Source organism: Dipodomys ordii, unplaced genomic scaffold (assembly GCF_000151885.1).
Source record: "Dipodomys ordii isolate 6190 unplaced genomic scaffold, Dord_2.0 Scaffold13, whole genome shotgun sequence".
NCBI classification, from domain to species: domain Eukaryota; kingdom Metazoa; phylum Chordata; class Mammalia; order Rodentia; family Heteromyidae; genus Dipodomys; species Dipodomys ordii.
Genome location: NW_012267229.1, coordinates 10,145,451 through 10,163,082, shown reverse-complemented (window position 1 = coordinate 10,163,082; position 17,632 = coordinate 10,145,451). Strand labels below are relative to the sequence as shown.

The window sequence follows — 17,632 nt, the reverse complement described above, 5'->3', positions numbered from 1 at the left end:
TGCAACCCCCGGCCCCAACACCTGTATTTATCTTCCCTTCTGTTTGATAATGATTTGCCTTGAAATGGAGGTAAGTGTCTGGGAGATAAGAATGTAATGGAGTTAGCCAGAGATGCTCATGGAAGTTTCTGGAACCAAACCTGTAGGCTCATCCACTTCTCTTGGCGTGGGGGTAGTGTCAGTGCTTTGGTTGTCACAAGACCCAGATGCCAAAATTCCCAGCTTGGCTGGCCCACGAGTTCACGAGGCAAAGGAAGTGGCAGCTGGTGCCTGAGGCAGAGAGCAGCGAGGATGGAGCCTGCTCCTTCTTCCTGGCTCCATGGATGTATCCAACCATCTCATCCTTGCAGTGAGCTATACAATGTTCTCTGCCCCAGGGAGGGGCCCCTGGGGGGGCCCACGGTCCTGCTTATTGTGCAACTGGGCCAGCTGCAGAACTGGCATGTTGCACAGGGGGCACACTTTCCGAACCTCCAGCCACTTAATAAGGCACCTGTGAAAATGAGATGCCCAGGAGGCAGATGTCAATTCCAGGCACGTGGCAGCCCCATGCATGCCCTGATCTCCCAGTTGCCACAGACAGTGAACTGCTCTGTCACCAGGGCCACAGTGGGAGGAGTCTGGTACGCGCGCGGCCCAGGGAGGCCCACCAGAGGTGGAGAATGCACATGAGCCTGGGGGGAAGCCAGTGCTCCCGTCTTCTACATGGTGACACTAAGATGCCAGCCCACAACTTTCCAAAGAGGAACTGAGCACACTGAGGAGCAGAGTGGGGTGGGGGTGGGGGTGGGGAATAGTAGGAAGAACAAAAATTACCAATATAATCCACAAAGTTGCAAGAGAAGGAGGATACTAATATGCCTTCAGGAAGGGAGGGAGGCACCCCATACTACCATTTATATTCTGACTTTATTTTGATTTAAAATAACTGGTTTTGATTAAAGTGCATTTTAGGAGACGGAAGCTGACACTGGAAAGTTCCATCTAAAGAACTGTTTACAGCATGGCTCCAAAGAGGTGTGGGTTTGGCTGGCTCTGTGCCTGAGTCTGTGTGGTATCACGTTCTGCCTTCCTGGTCTGCTCTCCTAAGGTCACGTCCAGCCCCCCCCCCCCCTTACCCCGTGGGATGCTATCAGCTTTCGGCATCACAGGCCAATTGTGAAGTTGTCATGCTTGTTGGGCACTGCCTCAAAGCCCACAGTAAGTTGGCTGATGTGATTCAAAGTCGGATCATACTGAATAATTCTTCACCAAGCCAAGTGTGGTTTATGCCTATAACCCCAGCACTTGGGAGGCTGAGGCAGAAGATTCAAGAGTTCAAGGCTAGTAGTGCTCAGAGTGTGGCTCAAGTGGTAGAGAACTTGCTTAGCAAGAACAAGCCCTTTAACTCAAGTCCTAGTGTCATCACTCACTTCACCCCTCCTAAAAAAAAGTTTACATAGACCTCTCAAAAACTGCCCTTCCTTAAAATATCCCACACCAATACTCACTTTCTGTGGAAGGCATGCTTACATGGACAGATACCCAACTCATCTCGAGGCTTGAAGTCTTCCAGACACACCGCACAGAGCTGAAAGGCGAGTTAGAAATGAAAACACACATCTGGTAGGTATTTGCCCAGGTCACAAACTGGACAGGCTCCTAAGGCCTGACTATCTGAAGGATTTACAATGTCCTAAAACTTAAGTGAAAGGAAGGAGCTGATTAGGACAAGGACTCTGAAGAAAGAGACTCATGTTCTTCCTGGTGAGCATCTTGAAGGGGGTGGGCAGAAGGAAAGGGAAAACAAGCAGAACCTTTTCTACAAAAAGTATGCCAGATCACTCACAAGACTTTCTCCCAGCCAGGGGCTGGTAGCTCATGCCTGTAATCCTAGCTACTCAGGAAGCTGAGATCTCAAGATCACAGCTCAAATCCAGCCCAGGAAGGAAAGTCCATGACACTCTTCTCGCCAATTAAACACCAGAAAACCAGAAGGGGTGCTGTGCTTGAAGTGGTAGAGTTCTAGCCTTGAGCAAAAGAGCTCAGGGACAAGGCCCAGGCCCCAAGTTCAAGCCCCACAACTGACAAAAAATAAATACAAGACTTTCCCTGCCACATGTACATGAACTCACTTCCTCTGGGATGCTCTGTAGGCCCAGTCCAGTCTCTGGCTCCTAGCATTCACTGCAGGGCTGGCTTACACCTGCGCAGTCCTCTCTTTGTTATGACTGTCTTGTAGTAACATGCTATTAATAGTTCCTGGGCCTCCAACTCTGGCTCTTTCTGTCAGCATCTGTCTTGGTCATATTAAAAGTTCACTCAATTAAAATAAAAATAAAAAAAACAAATACAAATTCTGGCTGGGTATTGGTGGCACATGTCTGTAATTCTAACTACTCAGGAAGCTGAGATTTGAGCGCTGCAGTCAGGCCTCAAAGTCAGCCAGAGCAGCAGAGTCCATGAGATTCTTATATCCAATTAATCACCAAAAAACCCCTACAACTCTAGAAGTGGAGCTGTGACTTAAAGTGAAAGAGAGCTAGCCTGGAGCCAAAGTGTTAAGGGATAGTGCCCAGACCCTGATTTCAAGCTCCTGTACAGGCACAAAAACCAACCAACCAACCCCCCGCACAAACCCAAAACAAATTCTGGACATTTATAGTGAGAGGAAACACAAAAATAATGTTAAAAAACTCATACAGACTATCTATCTTAAAGTATAGAGGAGATACATGCCTAGGTTTACTTAGAGTAACATCAGTGAGCTAAGCCCCCTGCACAACCCTGTGGCTTCAGAGCTGGACCTTTCCTAGGGTTCCAGTCTTTTTTTTTTTTTGGTCTGGTCGTGGGGCCTGAACTCTGGGCCTGGGCGCTGTCCCTCAGCTCTTCAACTCAAGGCTAGCACTCTACCACTTGAGCCACAGCGCCACTTCCGGCTTTAAATTTCTGCTTATGTGGTGCTGAGGAATCAAACCCAGGGCCTCATGCATGCAAGGCAAGCACTCTACCACTGAGCCAACTTCCCAGCCCGGGTTCCAGTCTTTACTTGTGTCCTTCCTGGTTCCATGTCTGCCTTACTGTCCAACCCCCACCCATGAAATAATCACTGCCTTTTGTGTGCCACTGATGAGAGGGGAACTTTGAGAATAGTTTCATAGATGCAATTAGTTCAAATTCATCTGGAACAGGAAAATGAATTTCTGTCTTCTTGTCATACAGCGTATTAGCAGACAGGATCCCTACTGCTATGAAACCCTACATGGGCATCAGCTCTACCGAAAACAAGGTATGTTGCTGTTGTCAGCTGCTTTTTATGTGCTCTTACTGACAAAGAGTCTATGAAGCTGAGCAAAATAAGGCTATCTTCAACTTCTGAAAGTAAAGGCATTTACACATACCATAGAAGAGCATTTTCAATTAGAAAATGACCCAAGAAAAGATGAAAATACTTGGCACAAACTTACCTCATGTAAATTCAGTTCTTTTACTTTCTCTTTTAGTATAACCTGTAAGATAAACAGAATGCTCTTAAGCTGGGCGCTAGTGTCTCAGGCCTGTAATCCTAGGAGGCTGAGATCCGAAGATCCTCTTTTGAAGCCAGCCCTGACCAAAAAAAAAACTATGAGAGACCCCATTTCCAATTAATCAGCAAAATGCAGAACTGAAGGTATGGCTCAAGTGGAAGACACAAGCCATGAGCAAAAAACTAAAGAGCATCATGTTTCACAAGGCCCCAAGTTCAAGCCTAGTACAAGCGCATGTGTATACACACACACACATACACACACACACACACACTGCTCATGCCATGTTAAAGCTGCAACTTTAAAATTTAAATCTGAAACATTTCTCACTCTCCTCACAAATATGTATAGTTTTCTTCATGCTCAATACAACGTGAGGCAGTATACTTTAAACAACATTTATCTTTTATTTGTAAAAGCAGATATTCTGCAAAAATGTTTAAAATCTGAGAGTAGATTAAATCTTGGGAAAATATTAACACATGCCCCTCTAGAGTAAATGATAAGATTAGTGGAGATTGACTGCCATATGACTTATAAGTCCTTACTGGGTGATGATACTGATTAGTAACTTATGAAAGGTTAAAATGTAAAGTCAGTCTTAATTTTGGAAGTCTTATTATACATCAATGTCCTCAGTAAACTTTAACTCTACTCAGTTATGTTCATGGGCTAAAAATTCATTCAGGTTTGTCTATGTTTGCCTGAATCTGTGGTGACCAGGTTAAGTTTTGTACAAAGTACTAAGAAAGCAGAATTCTATTAACTTTTCTTTTGAGAATAAACTTGAGTTATGTTTTATATTAAAGTTGAAAAAAATAGGCAAATAAACGTGAGAATTATAAATCTTATATGTCTTACACTTGAGTCAAAACTGGTTTTGATTCAACAGGCAAGTCAGAGAAATATCAAGTGGAAGCTACCATGCAGCTCCATAGGGGTGTACAAAAGTTCTTGTGCATAAAGCTCAAGTTTACAGTCTGTTTTAACCTGCTCAGTTCTATTAGCTTCACCAATGAAGCTGAGCACCAAGGCCAATTTTACTTCCTGTCAGCCTACATGAAAGCAGCTTGGGGGCTGTCAAGACTATGGTAGAACTACGATAAAAAGACTCATTCAGCCAGGCACCAGTGGCTCACACCTGTAATCCTAGCTACTCAGGAGGCTGAGATCTGAGAATCGCGGTTCAAAGCCAGCCCGGGCAGGAAAGATCATGAGACTCCTATCTCCAATAAACCACTAGAAAACTGGAAGTGGCGCTGTAGCTCAAGTGGTAGAGCGCTCGCCTTGAGCTGAAGAGCTGAGGGACAGCACCCAGGCCCAGAGTTCAGCCCCATGACCGACAAAAAAAAAAAAAAAAAAGACTCATTCACTTAGGACACTTGAATGTCCAGCACTAAAAGTCTCCATGAAAGGTTTGGGGCAGAGTGTGGGATACTCAAGGAAGCCAGTGTGTCATCTAGACAATATGCCAAAAATGCATGGCCAAAAGATGAACAGAAACAAATACAACCATAAAATGATGAAATGGTCCTGTGATATCTGTATCAACAAAGTGAAAGATGAAATAAGCTAAAGCTGCTTCCCTTTCTATCTAGGGGACTGAGTAGGGGTGGGGGAAGCTAAGGACAACAAAAATGTCCTTCTCAGAGTAAAATGAAAATTAGGGAAAATCAAGGTCTGCTGTTTCGCGTCAGGGATAAAATGTCAATGGATGACACATAGAAGGAAAAACTACATTCAAGAAAAACTACGAAGTTGGGAGCCAGTAGCTCACGCGTGTAATCCTAGCTACTCAGGAGGCTGAGATCTGAGGATCTCATGGTTCAAAGCCAGCCCGGGCAGGAAAGTCCGTGAAACTCTTATCTCCAATAAACCACCAGAAAACGGGAAGTGGCGCTGTAGCTCAAGTGGTAGAGTGCTCCCCTTGAGCTGAAGAGCTGAGGACAGTGCTCAGGCCCAGAGTTCAAACCCCAGGACTGACAAAAAAAGAAAAACTACTTTCAAGCAGCGGGTGATGATTGAACATCTATGATGCAGGATAGCAGACTTGTGTGTGTGACTTAAGCAAATGTGTAGTACAAAGGATAAAACATATGAAAGGCAGAAGAGATTACTGCACCACAGCTGGCCACCTCCAGAGAACAGTTATGACTTTAATGGAGGAGGAAAAAATTCACTTAGCAGTCTCTGAACTCTAGTATTAGATGGTAGCTGCATGGGTTACAAACTACAGCAATACTTTTGGTTCAAGTTCTCTTGCTGTTTATATTTATTGTATCACTTTTTGTAGCTTTAGATAATACTAATGAAAGAAAGGAAAATGTGAGAGAATGAAGCTGATATATTTTGTACGGCAAAACTGACAGGTGGAATGTTAAAATGAACACAAGTAAATATAGTTCCAGTTTAACTTGAGTGGAAATCTCAGTCCTCAAAGTTTTTTTGGGGAGGGGGGGACATAGAATCAATCAGAATTAAATTTCTCACCTGTTTGTAGGCATAAAATTCTTTGTGTGCTTGATGTCTTAGCCTAAAAGACAAAGGAACAATGTTGATATTGAGATTTCCCAAGTGACATCTCTCTTACCTCACTGTGAAAAAGTACCAGTGAACTGTGAATGTTATCCAATAGAAGGGAAATCTCATGAAAAAAATATCTTAAAGCAAGAAATATGTTAACAAAACTGGGTATTTGTAGTTACACCTGTAATCAACTACTCGGGATGGTAGAGGTTTGAAGCCAGCATGGGTAGAAAAGTTCTCAAAACTACATCTCTGAAAACACAGGGCTAGATGCCTGGCTCGAGTGGTAGAGTGCCAGCCAAGCAACTAAGCCAAGCAAGCTGGATGCCCTGAATTCAAACCCAGCTACTGTAAAACACACACACACACACACACATACACACACAAATATCCCTTAAGTATACAGATAAAATATTTTTAAAATGTGTATTCTAGTGTAATTATCACTGGTAGCAAAACATAGTACATTTCCAACACCCCTGAAGCCTGTGAATTGACCCCTCATTCAATATCCGTCCCCTAGAGGTATCCCTATGTGGACTCCTAGCACTGTAGAATAATTTTTTTTGTCAGTTGTGGGGCTTGAACTCAGGGCCTGGGCACTGTCCCTGAGCTCTTTTTGTTCAAGGCTGGTGTTCTACCATTTTGAACCACAGTGACACTTCCTGTTTGTTTTTTAATTGAGACTTAAGCGTTTACCTAAATTTCACAGTATTATGGGATTGTGATACTTAGTTAAAGTCACAAATACATTTTAATCTTCACAAGGCAAATTGTCATTATCATGGTCTATAAAGTTTGTGAATTCTATAAGTTTTGACAATACAACTATTTCTTCCAAACTGGGTGATATGTACATTTCTTTTTGCTTAGTGTAAGCTGTTTGCTCTTTTCCTCTCATTCATGTTTTTGAGTAGTTAATTAGAGATGAGTTTCTTAGAGACTTTTCTGCCTGGGCTGGCTTCAAACAACAATCCTCAGATCTCAGCCTCCTGACAGGTAGGCTTACAAGCATGAGCCATTGGTGCCTGGCACTGTAGAATAATTCTAAATTGTAAATAAGTAATTTCTGGACATCACACAAATGGGTCATTGTCTGTATATTGGGTTGTCTTCTTTCAGACTATAATCCTTCTTGAGATTCATCCATGTTGCAGCAGTTTAGCCTTTTTGACTGACATAGTATTTCATTTGGTGAATATAATACAATTTATTCATTCTAGTGTTGAATAAAGCTGCTACAGAAACTCTACATGTTTTTTTGTTGTTGGACACACAGATTCATTTCTGTTGAGGAGGTAACTGGTCCAAATTGTTTATACCAATTTCTACTTCTTGAATATTTAGTTTTATATCTTTGCCACTGCTTGGTAGACTCAGTTAAAAAACAACTCTTTAAATGTAGTTCAATTTATCAACCTTCTTCAGTTAGGTTAGTTTTGTGTGCAGTTAAAGAAATCTCTGCCTAGCCCAAGATTATGAAGATATTTTCTGTGAGTATGTTGTGAAAGCAACGTGTTATTTTATGTATCACATACCCATGTGGGGTTCATCTGAATGCTGAATGCTGCCCCATCCAGATCTTCCTGCCTTACCACCATCTTCACCTTTCTCCATCATATTGCAAATAAATTAGATGTTCGAAGTATGTGGCCTAGACTATTTTGTTCCATTGCTTTATTTGCCAGTCCTTGCATACTGGTTAGAATAGTGTTTCAAAAAGAAATGCATAAGCCAACTAGAATTCTGAAATGTAACTTGTTTGAAAATAAGGTAATTTAACATTATCAATGAGTGAAAATGAAGTCATACTGGATAGGCTAGATTCTAAATCCAAGGTGACTGGTATCCTCAGGTGAAGAGAGTAAGATATAGGACAGAGAGATATATGATGAAATAGACAGAAAATGAATGAGCAGCTGTGAGCCAAGTGATAACAAGGATCACTGGCAATCACCTGAAGCTAGAAGAGGTGAAGAAGGCTCTTCTAGACCCTTCAGAAGGATCAACACTTTGATCCTGACCTTCCTGCTTCCATAATTTGAGAGATGAAATTCCTGTTGTTTTAAGTCACCTAGTTTGGGGTACTTATTATTACAGCCCTGATAAACTAATAGGCCTATATTGATACTATGCTATTAAAAAAAAAACCCTACTTTTACTGGGACATGGCTTAACTGATAGAGTGCTTACCTAGCAAGGGGAGGCCCTTTTCAGTCCTGCAAAACAAAACATCCTCCCCCAAACCTTATTTTGAAATACTTTCATGCTTACAGAAAAATCATGAAAAGTAGTGGAGTTCACATATACTATTCTGTTCTGTGTTGAGACAGGGTTTTGCTATATAGCCTAAGCTGGCCTTAAGTTTCCTATATAAAGCTTGTAATCGGGGCTGGGAAGGTAGCTCAGTGGTAGAGTGCTTGCCTTGCATGCATGAGGCCCTAGGTTCGATTCCTCAGTACCACATTAGCAAAAAGAAAAAAGCCGGAAGTGGCACTGTAGCTCAAGTGGTAGAGCGCTAGCCTTGAGCTGAAGAGCTGAGGGACAGTGCCCAGGCCCAGAGTTTAGGCCCCACGACTGTATCCAAAAAAAAAAAAAAAGCTTGTAATCCTAGCTATTGTGGATGAGATCCCAAGGACTGAGATTCAAAGCCAGCCTATGTTGAAAAGTCCATGAAACTCCATTTCCAAAACAACCAGCAAAAGCCAGGCTGGAGACATGGCTCAAATAGTAGAGCACCAGCTGTGAGCAACCAAGTAGAGCAAGATTGCAAGGCCCTGGGTTCAAGCCATAGTACTGACACAAAAGTTAAAAAAGAATGTGAGTCAGGCTTAGTGGTACATGCCTGTAATCCCAGCACTTAGGAGGGTGAGGCAGGAGAACCATGAGTTTGAATTCAGTATTTTTTTGAAATCCTGGCTCAAAAAAAGGCAAAATGAAACAAACTATGAATAGGCAATAAGCTTTGTCAAAGCATTTCTTTTCTACTATTTTTGTTGTTGTTGGTAGCGGGGCTTGAACACTAGACCTGGGTGCTGTCCAAGCTCTTCAGCTCAATGTGTGCACTCTTGAGCCACAGCTCCACTTCCGGTTTTCTGGTGGTTAACTGGAGATAAGAGTCTCATGGACTTTCCTGCCCGGGCTGGCTTTGAACCATGATCCTCAGATCTCAGCTTCCTGAGTAGCTAGGATTATAGGCATAAGCCACCGGTGCCCAGCACAATTCTTTTCTACTATTAAGGTGGTATGTAATGTTGATTTTTTAAAAAAAATTTAGAAATTTACTCTCATTATATGATTCCACATACTTTCATTCATTGTGAGGACATCGATTGTCTTTCTAATATGGAAACTACTCACTCACTCTATTACTCAGCAAACATTAACTGAGTGACTATGTGCTGCTATGTACTGTTCTGAGTGTTTGGGATACAGCAAATAAAACAAGTCTGTCTGGGATGAGAGATGAATAACATACAGTAGAATGTGGCATGATGTCTGATGAAGTGTAAGGTAGGACATCCCTCTTTGTGTTATAGTAGTGCCCTGTTCATAGCTCTAGCAGACCTGAGGATTCTGTGGATGGGGATTCATGCTGTGCATGACTGTGGCTGGTGGTGGGGGTCTTGTTTAGACCTCAGCTGTATTCCTCCTATGGTTCTGAGTCTGCCTATGACCAGAGGGAACTCTTTGGATAAGACTTTCATGGAAATCTTCCCCCAAACTGGAGGAAACTGGTGGCTTATGCTGGCAATCTTAGGTACTCAGGAAGTTTAGACCTGGAGGACTGAGGTTTGAGGCCTGGGCAGAAAAATTTGCTAGACTCCATCTCCAAAATAACCAGAAAAAAGCCAAACTGGAGGCTTGGTTCAAGTGGAGGTGTGCTAGCTGAGCACAAGCAAGCTGAACAAGTGAGAAGCCTTGTGTTCAAATACTGGTATTGGCAAAATAATCTAGTAAGTCTCAGAAAATGAAAGATATTTTGATGCTATGAGCTGCTGTTTGGGCTGTGTTTATTTCTTTAATTAAAAAAACTGATATTGAACATGTATAAGCTGCTGAATTTTATATAGCGTTCATCAAGCTATTGTTATAGATTTTTATGTTTTTTTATTGTAAAAATACTGTACAGAGGGGTTACAGTTACATGAGTAAGGCAATGAGTACATTTCCTATTGGGCATTGTTACCTCCTCCTTTGTTTTTCCCCTACCCTCCCTTCCTGCCTCACCTCCCCAACTCCTCTCTCTGGCCACAAGTTATAAAGTTCGTTTTCAACATAGTGTCTTGTACATGTTATAGATATTTTTGAAAAAGGAGTATTTCTAGAAATAAGCACATTTTCACAAAGTTTTTTCTGAGGAGTATAATTTTATTAATCTCAAACCTGTAACTACTGCTCTGAGCAAGATCTAAAAATATACATGCAGCTAACATCTATCTATCTATCTATCTATCTATCTATCTATCTATCTATCTATCTATCTATCTATCTATCTATCTACCTACCTACCTATCTCTAGTTATAAGGTATACTTACCTTTTATGAGAAGTTTCAGAAAGACTCTATGAAGAAGGTAAAATCACTTGTCAGAGTATCAGAAATTATATACTAACTTCATTCAGATCTGACCACTAGTCAGTAAGAATGTCCCAGATACTAACAGTAATAACAAATCATTGTAAAAAAGATACCAGATGGTAGTGTTTATCTTAACCACAATCATGGCTTAGGCACGTGGCTCAAGTGGGAGAGCCCTTGCCTAACAAGCACAAGCCCTGAGACGTCAATCAATGCCCAATAGCAAAACAAAACAAAACCATTCAAGATTTAACCATAACCGCATATCTTATGAACACTAAGAACTGTTAGATATATAGGTGTTAATAATTTAGCTTTCTATTCCAAAAACCTCATTGAAGGAACTTTTTTGAGCTTTGACAATTGGGCCCTATTTAAAAACTTTAAATGTTTAGATATAATTACGTCAGTGGTAAAATCTAACCACTGCAAGCGAGGTTACCTTTGTCACTTGCCTCTGCATGTACTGCTGGGGAGCGGCTAGCCAGACAACAATGGGAGTTGAAGAGTTTGAAAGACCACAAGAAGTTTTTTTTTTAAGCCACAGATTCTGTCTTAGACATGGCATTTTTTTTTCATTTTCTTTTCTTTTTCCAGGGCTGAGGACCGAACCCAGGGCCTTGTATGCACCGGGCGGGCGCCTTTCCGCTGGGCTAAACCCCCAGCCCCAGACATGGTATTTTTGATTCCTAATGACTTCAGAAAACAATGAAGCAATCAATGCTCTCTGAGAGAGCAACTTTGAAATATCTGTGAAAACAGATTAAATGCTGCAAACTGTGACAGTGTATCTGGACAAGGTGCAAATATGGTGGGAATATTAAGGGAGACAATTTTGTCCTATAGAGTACAATATCTCCTTATCAGTCAGCATTGAAGACTGCATGAAATAATTGCTGAATTACTAGCTCACACAAGAAGAAAGCTGTAAAGCACATTAATGTAGAGGATTTGCCAATTATCACACCTAAAAAGTTTTCTTCATCTTGTTTAGCATATTTAGCACATTAATATAATCAAATTGATTACCTAATCAAGTAGCAACAGAAGAGTAAACTAAGGATGAAGACAAATATAGCAGTGCCAAAAACCACAATGTATATGTTGAGAGGCAGATTCTGGAACCCGATATTAGGCATCCTGAAGTTGTAATGTGGGAAATCTGAGCTCATGGATGAACTGTAGGGGAAGAAAAGAGAAAATAATTATATATAAACAGTAGGAACCTAAATAGCATTATCTATGCATAGAAACGAAAGTTTTCTAATGCCCGTTTGAAATAATAAATTGGTTAAGTATTCAATCACCAATCAAAACTTACTGAGTTCTTTTTCTATACCTGGCACTACTACAAATGCCAGTAACTAATGAAGATGAAAACCCTCAATCTCACAAGAAAAAAAGTCAAGATTTTTCAAACTCTAATTTATTTCCTTCCTTCCTTCCTTCTTCTACTGCCTCCCTCTTTTCCTTCCTTCCTTCCTTTCTTTAACAGTACTGGGAATTGAACTCAGGGCCTCCCACTTGCTAGGCAAAGCACTCTACCAGTTAAGCCATACATCCAGTCCATTTGTTTTTCATTTGCTTTTCAGAGAGGGTCTCCCACTTTAGCCCAGGCCATCCTTGGACCACAGCCTTCCTCTACCTCCTGAGTAGTTGGTGTTATAAGCCCGCACCACATGTCAATCTTGATTTTGAGACAGAGTCTAGCCTTGAACAGTGAGCCTCCTATCTTCAAAGTAACTGGGCTTACAGGCATGCACAATAACACCTAGCTTCATACTTTTTAACTTTGAATAACACAAGCCTCAAAGCAGCAATATTTATAATTTCAAGATGCCAGGCACCAGTAGTTCACATCTCTCATTGTAGTTATTCAGGAGGCTAGGATCTGAGGCTCCCAGTTTGAAGCCAGCCTGCACAGGAAAGACTCTTGTCACCACTTAACCACAAAACCCCAAAAAAGCCAGAAGTGAAGCTTAAATGGTAGAGTGCAAGCCGAGAGTGGAAAAAGCTAAGGAACAGTACCCAAGCCCTGAGTTCAAGACCCACTACCAGATCCCCCACCCAAAACAACCCCCCCAAAAAACACCCCCCATATGTCGCCAGGTACTGGTAGTTCAAGCCTGCCTGTAATCCTTGCTACTCAGGAGTCTGAGATCTGAGAATCCAGCCTGATGAGGACAGTTTGTGAGACTTTTAACTCCAATTAACCACCAAAAGCCAAAAGTGAAGCTGTGGCTCAAGCAAAAAGTTGTGTCTAGAGCAAAAAAACAGAATGCCTGGGCCCTGCATTCAAGCCCCAGTACTAGCCGAACACACACACAAAACAGGGCAATAATCCCAGCTATATGGGAAGTATAAATAGGAGGATCCTGGTCCAGCCCAGCCTAGGCATAAATGTGAGACCCTATGGGAAAAAATGACAAAGTAAAGAGGGCTGAGGGTGTGTGGCTTAAGTGGTGGAGACCCTGCCTAGGAAGCATAAGGGCCTGAGTTCAAACTCTAGTTCTGCCAAAACAAACAAAGCAAAACAGTGGCTTGTGATTTGCTAATCATTTGATTTTTCCTCTTCTTTTTAAAACCTCTTTTAAGTTAGGCTCTGTCTTAAGAATTTTACTGGCATTATTTTATTTAGTCCTCACATCCAACTTCTGTTTTCCAGATAAGGAAACTGTAGCTGACAGAGTTTTAGTCCCACAACCACGGCACACAAAGTCTGGGAGCCACAACCTCTCCAATGCCAAAGCTCTGCTGCTCCCAGCCTGTAGGAGCTAAGAGCAAATGTTATTTTGCATTAAATGAGGGACTATTTCTACCAATTTGCTTGTAATCCTTATTGGTCAGTATGGGGTAAAATTCCAGGAATGGAGGCTGTGTTCTCTTTTAGGTGATGGGCTATAGTGAAGGCATTTTTTTTTTGTCTTTTCTTTTTTGGTACTGGGGATCGAACCCAGGACGTTGCGCTTGCTAGGCAAGCGCTTTGCCACTGAGCTACATCCCAGCCCCTGGGCTATAGTGATAAAGTAACCCAGTAACCTTCCCAATAGAACTTCACTTGGCATTTTGATTTTGTATGAAATCCAAAGGCTGCTGTCAGTACTGTTTATTGAGACCAAAGAGTGATAATGCAATTAAACTGTAACTATAACCAAAATCAAATTTAAAAAAAAAACCTTGAAATTGAAAACCTATGTCCTCATCAGAGGCATCCATCAATATGGGACAACTAGGCATGAGGTCACTACAGGCCTGTGACAACACTGGCCTGTAGTGTCCTTGCATTGGGTGATGCCACCAAGGTACTCTTGCAGAATTCAAGGCAGACTGTCAGATATGCAGAACTGTTTTTTGTTTTTTTTGGTTTGTTGTAGGGCTTGAACTCTGGACCTGGGCGCTGTCTCAAAGCACTTCAGCTCAAGGCTAGCACTTTACCACTTAAGCCACAGCACCATTTCTGTTTTTTTTTTTTTTTCTGGTGGTTTATTGGAGATAAGAGTCTCACAAACTTTCCTGCGTGGGATGGCTTTGAACCTTAATCCTCAGATCTCAGCCTCCTGAGTAGCTAGGATTATAGGCGTGAGCCACTGACACCTGGCTCGTTTTCAGATCATTTGAGGGGTGTTGTCTCAAAGGGAAGTGCTCCTAGGGGCTGGATGTGCAGAGCCCTTCTTTCACGAGTTATCATCACCTGGCAGAGGGTATGCTGATGCAGAATATAGCCTAGGAATTTTTTCTTATTTCTTTGGTAATCAAATGATGTAGCCATAATTAATATGCTGGTCCAACAGTCTCAGGAGATGGTGGGGTATTCAAAGATACTAATTCTGATCTAGAAATACCTTTGCTTTTATACAATTTCACCATATTTTTTCCAGTATGAAAAAAAATTGTGGGAGGGGGGAAAAAGTGGGGGAAAATGGAGCAGGGCGTAACACTTCAAAATGAAAGGTGTTCATTACCTGACTTATGTAATTGTAACCCTTCTATACATCACCTTTTCAATAAAATTTAAATTAAAATTGTTTTTCTAATTTTAATTTTTACTATTAATTGTTTCTAACTATGTATCCCAGGCTTGCCTTGGTCTCCTGAGTTCTGGTATTATAGGCATGCACTACCAACACCTAGCTAATATAAGATATTCTTTTTTTTTTTTTTTTCCAGTCCTGGGGCTTGAACTCAGAGCCTGGGCACTGTCCCTGAGCTGCTTTTGCTCAAGGTTAGCACTCTACCATGTGAGCCACAGCTTTTTCTGTTTATGTGGAATGGAACCCAGGGCTTCATGCATGCTAGGCAAGCTGTCTACCACTAAGCCACATTCCCAGGCCCTATATAATATATTCTTAAAAAATAGAACTATATATTCATCAGCCCAGTAATAATTTTTTGTTATTAGAGGTGGGTCAAGATGGTGAATTAGAAGTCTGTCACTTTCGTTCTATGAATGAGAAGAATTTGGTGTCACAGAAAAGATTAGATTCTAAAGAGAAGAAAGGAACCAGAATCTACAAAGGAGGTGGCAGGGAAGCAGAAAAATATGGAGGAACTATCTTGGCAGAAGAAATGCAGTGTGAAGTTTAAGCCAGGCTCTGGCTCCCTGAGTGGGAGAAGGGAAAGCCAAGACTGCAATATAAGGTAAAACAGATGATTCTGCCAAGAGACTACTAACTGTAGCTATGGAACTAGCCCTCAATATCCATAAGCCTTAACTTTAAGGCTCTGTGGGATTTGTGGGAGGTCAGTCTTGGTGAAGAAAGGTATTGTGTGGCTCCACTAATCTTGTGTGAGAGAGTCAGTTGCCATCTTGAGAATAAGTCTGTTGTCAGGACTGAATTACCTGAGGACCTGTGAGTAAAGTGCAATCATGGCTCAATGACTCACTCACAGGACACTCTGCCATCAAATTTGCATATAAGTTAGTCATAAGAGGTGGCTAAGGAGGGGGAAAGTGTGAAGACACTGACAGCTTAGATACCAGAGACTTGGGAAGTCTGGCAACTGGGTGACAAAGGCTTGAGATTCCCTTCTTGGTCACAGCAGAGACACTGGTCAGGTTGGCCACTGTTCACTGAAGGACGACTGTAGTAATATCTCAGGACACTCAGGAGGGGTTGCTATTAGAGGCAACTAGGACACACGGAGACACGCACGCACGCGCACACACACACTCTTCAAGACCTACTTTATTTTATTTAGTCTTTATTGCTGTTTTGATTTGGCTGTTAGGATTTTTAAAATCTGTTCAATCATATGGATTTTTTTCTTTTTATCTGATCTAGGACAAAAACTTTTTAGATTTTACTTTCTAGTTATAGTCCATTTACCCCTTCCATTTACTTTTTTTTTTGGCTGTGGGGTTTGAACTCAGGGCTTGGGCGCTGTCCCTCAATTCTTGAGCTCAAGGCGAGCACTCTACCGCTTGAGCCACAGTACCACTTTTGGTTTTCTAGTGCTTTATTGGAGATAAGAGTCTCTCGGACTTTCCTGCCAGGCTGGCTTTGAACTGTGATCCTCAGATCTCAGCCTCCTAAGTAGCTAGGATTACAGGCGTGAGCCACTGGCACCTGGCCTCCATTTCTGCTTCTCCCTTCCTTTTCTCATTTTTTTTTTTTTTTTGTCATGGGGCTTGAACTTTGGGCCTGGGCGCTGTCCCTCAGCTCTTCAACTTAAGGGGAGTGTTCTACCACTTGAGCCACAGCGCCACTTCTGGTTTTCAGGTGGTTTATTGGAGAAAACAGTCTCACGGACTTTCCTACCTCGGATGGCTCTGAACTGCATTCCTCAGAACTCAGCCTCCTGAGTAGCTAGGATTACACGTGTGAGCCAATGGTGCCCAGCTTTTTTTTTTTTTTTAAGTGTGTATCCATTGAATTTTCATTTTGTCTTCCTCTCCCTATACCAACACAGTAACTAGATTTTTTTCTACTTACCTCACCCCACTTCCTCATTAACCTTTCCTATAAAATTCTGCTACGACTTCTTTCTTCCTTATATAACCAAATAACAGTGAGTATAAACAAGTGTCATCTTCCTATGACCACCCTGGTTCACTAAGGTGTTCTTAGAGCATGAAGATAACATCGTTGCTTCTACATTCATCTAAAGATACTGGAGCAATATTAGTGACTGGTCTTCATCAGATACTGCCATAAACAGAAGACTGTGGTTTATCAACTGCAATAGCTTCTCAGCTAAGCTTCCTTACTCTGAGTGGAGAACAGTTTTCCATGCAGTACACATTAAACTGGTTTTGAGTATTTGACAATTGAGTCACACCCCTGCAATTTAGTAACAGGAAAACACACCACAACCCAGCTATTACCCAGCCTTAAATAAAGTGAGAAATCACCAACTGAAAGGATCCAGATCAAAAATGTCTAACAAACTTGGCCCCGCTATGTAAATCCCAGTGAAAAATCACTAAGTTTAAGAAAAAGGAAACATGTCTCCTCAAAAGCCAACAACTCCACAACAAAGGACGTAAGTGATAAGGAAGAGGAAGAAAGGTCAAACAATGAATTCAATAAAACAACAAGGATGATCAATGAAATAAAGGAACGGAAGTATAAATACCTGGAAGAATTAAGAGTATACAACTAGAGAATTTAAACAAACAGCTAAGGGAAATAAAGAAGAGATGAAAGAGGAATTCAATAAAGATAAAGAAATCTTGAAACAAAAATCAAACAGAAATCCTGGAAATGAAGTGCTCAACTGCCCAAATAAAAACTCAATTGAAAGCCTAGCCTAACTAATAACAGAACAAGTTGGAAATAGAATATGAGGAGTTAAAGATAAAGCAGAAGAATTAGATCAAACAATCAAAGACATTGAAAAAAACCTCAGAAAAATGGAATTTATAAGATTTCTTGGACTTCATCAAAAAACCAAAACTATGAATCATGGGTCTAAAAAAGAAGATACAGGGGCTGGGAAGGTGGCTCAGTGGTAGAGCACTTGCCTTGCATGCCTGAGGCCCTGGGTTCGATTCCTCAGCACCACATAAGCAAAAAGAA

At 41.5% G+C, this 17,632-nt stretch overlaps 1 protein-coding gene across 1 annotated transcript in view; it reads right to left on the bottom strand.

The window, feature by feature from the left end:
- Rnf24 (ring finger protein 24) overlaps positions 1–17,632 on the bottom strand; it is a 55,201-nt gene continuing 37,569 nt past the window's right edge. The window contains exons 3-7 of the mRNA XM_013010801.1: positions 11,643–11,792; positions 5,997–6,039; positions 3,447–3,488; positions 1,491–1,570; positions 1–493 (exon numbers count right to left, since the gene is read on the bottom strand). Coding sequence (XP_012866255.1) covers positions 355–493; positions 1,491–1,570; positions 3,447–3,488; positions 5,997–6,039; positions 11,643–11,792 — 454 coding nt within the window. The 3' untranslated portion in view covers positions 1–354. The remainder of the gene's footprint in view (positions 494–1,490; positions 1,571–3,446; positions 3,489–5,996; positions 6,040–11,642; positions 11,793–17,632) is intronic.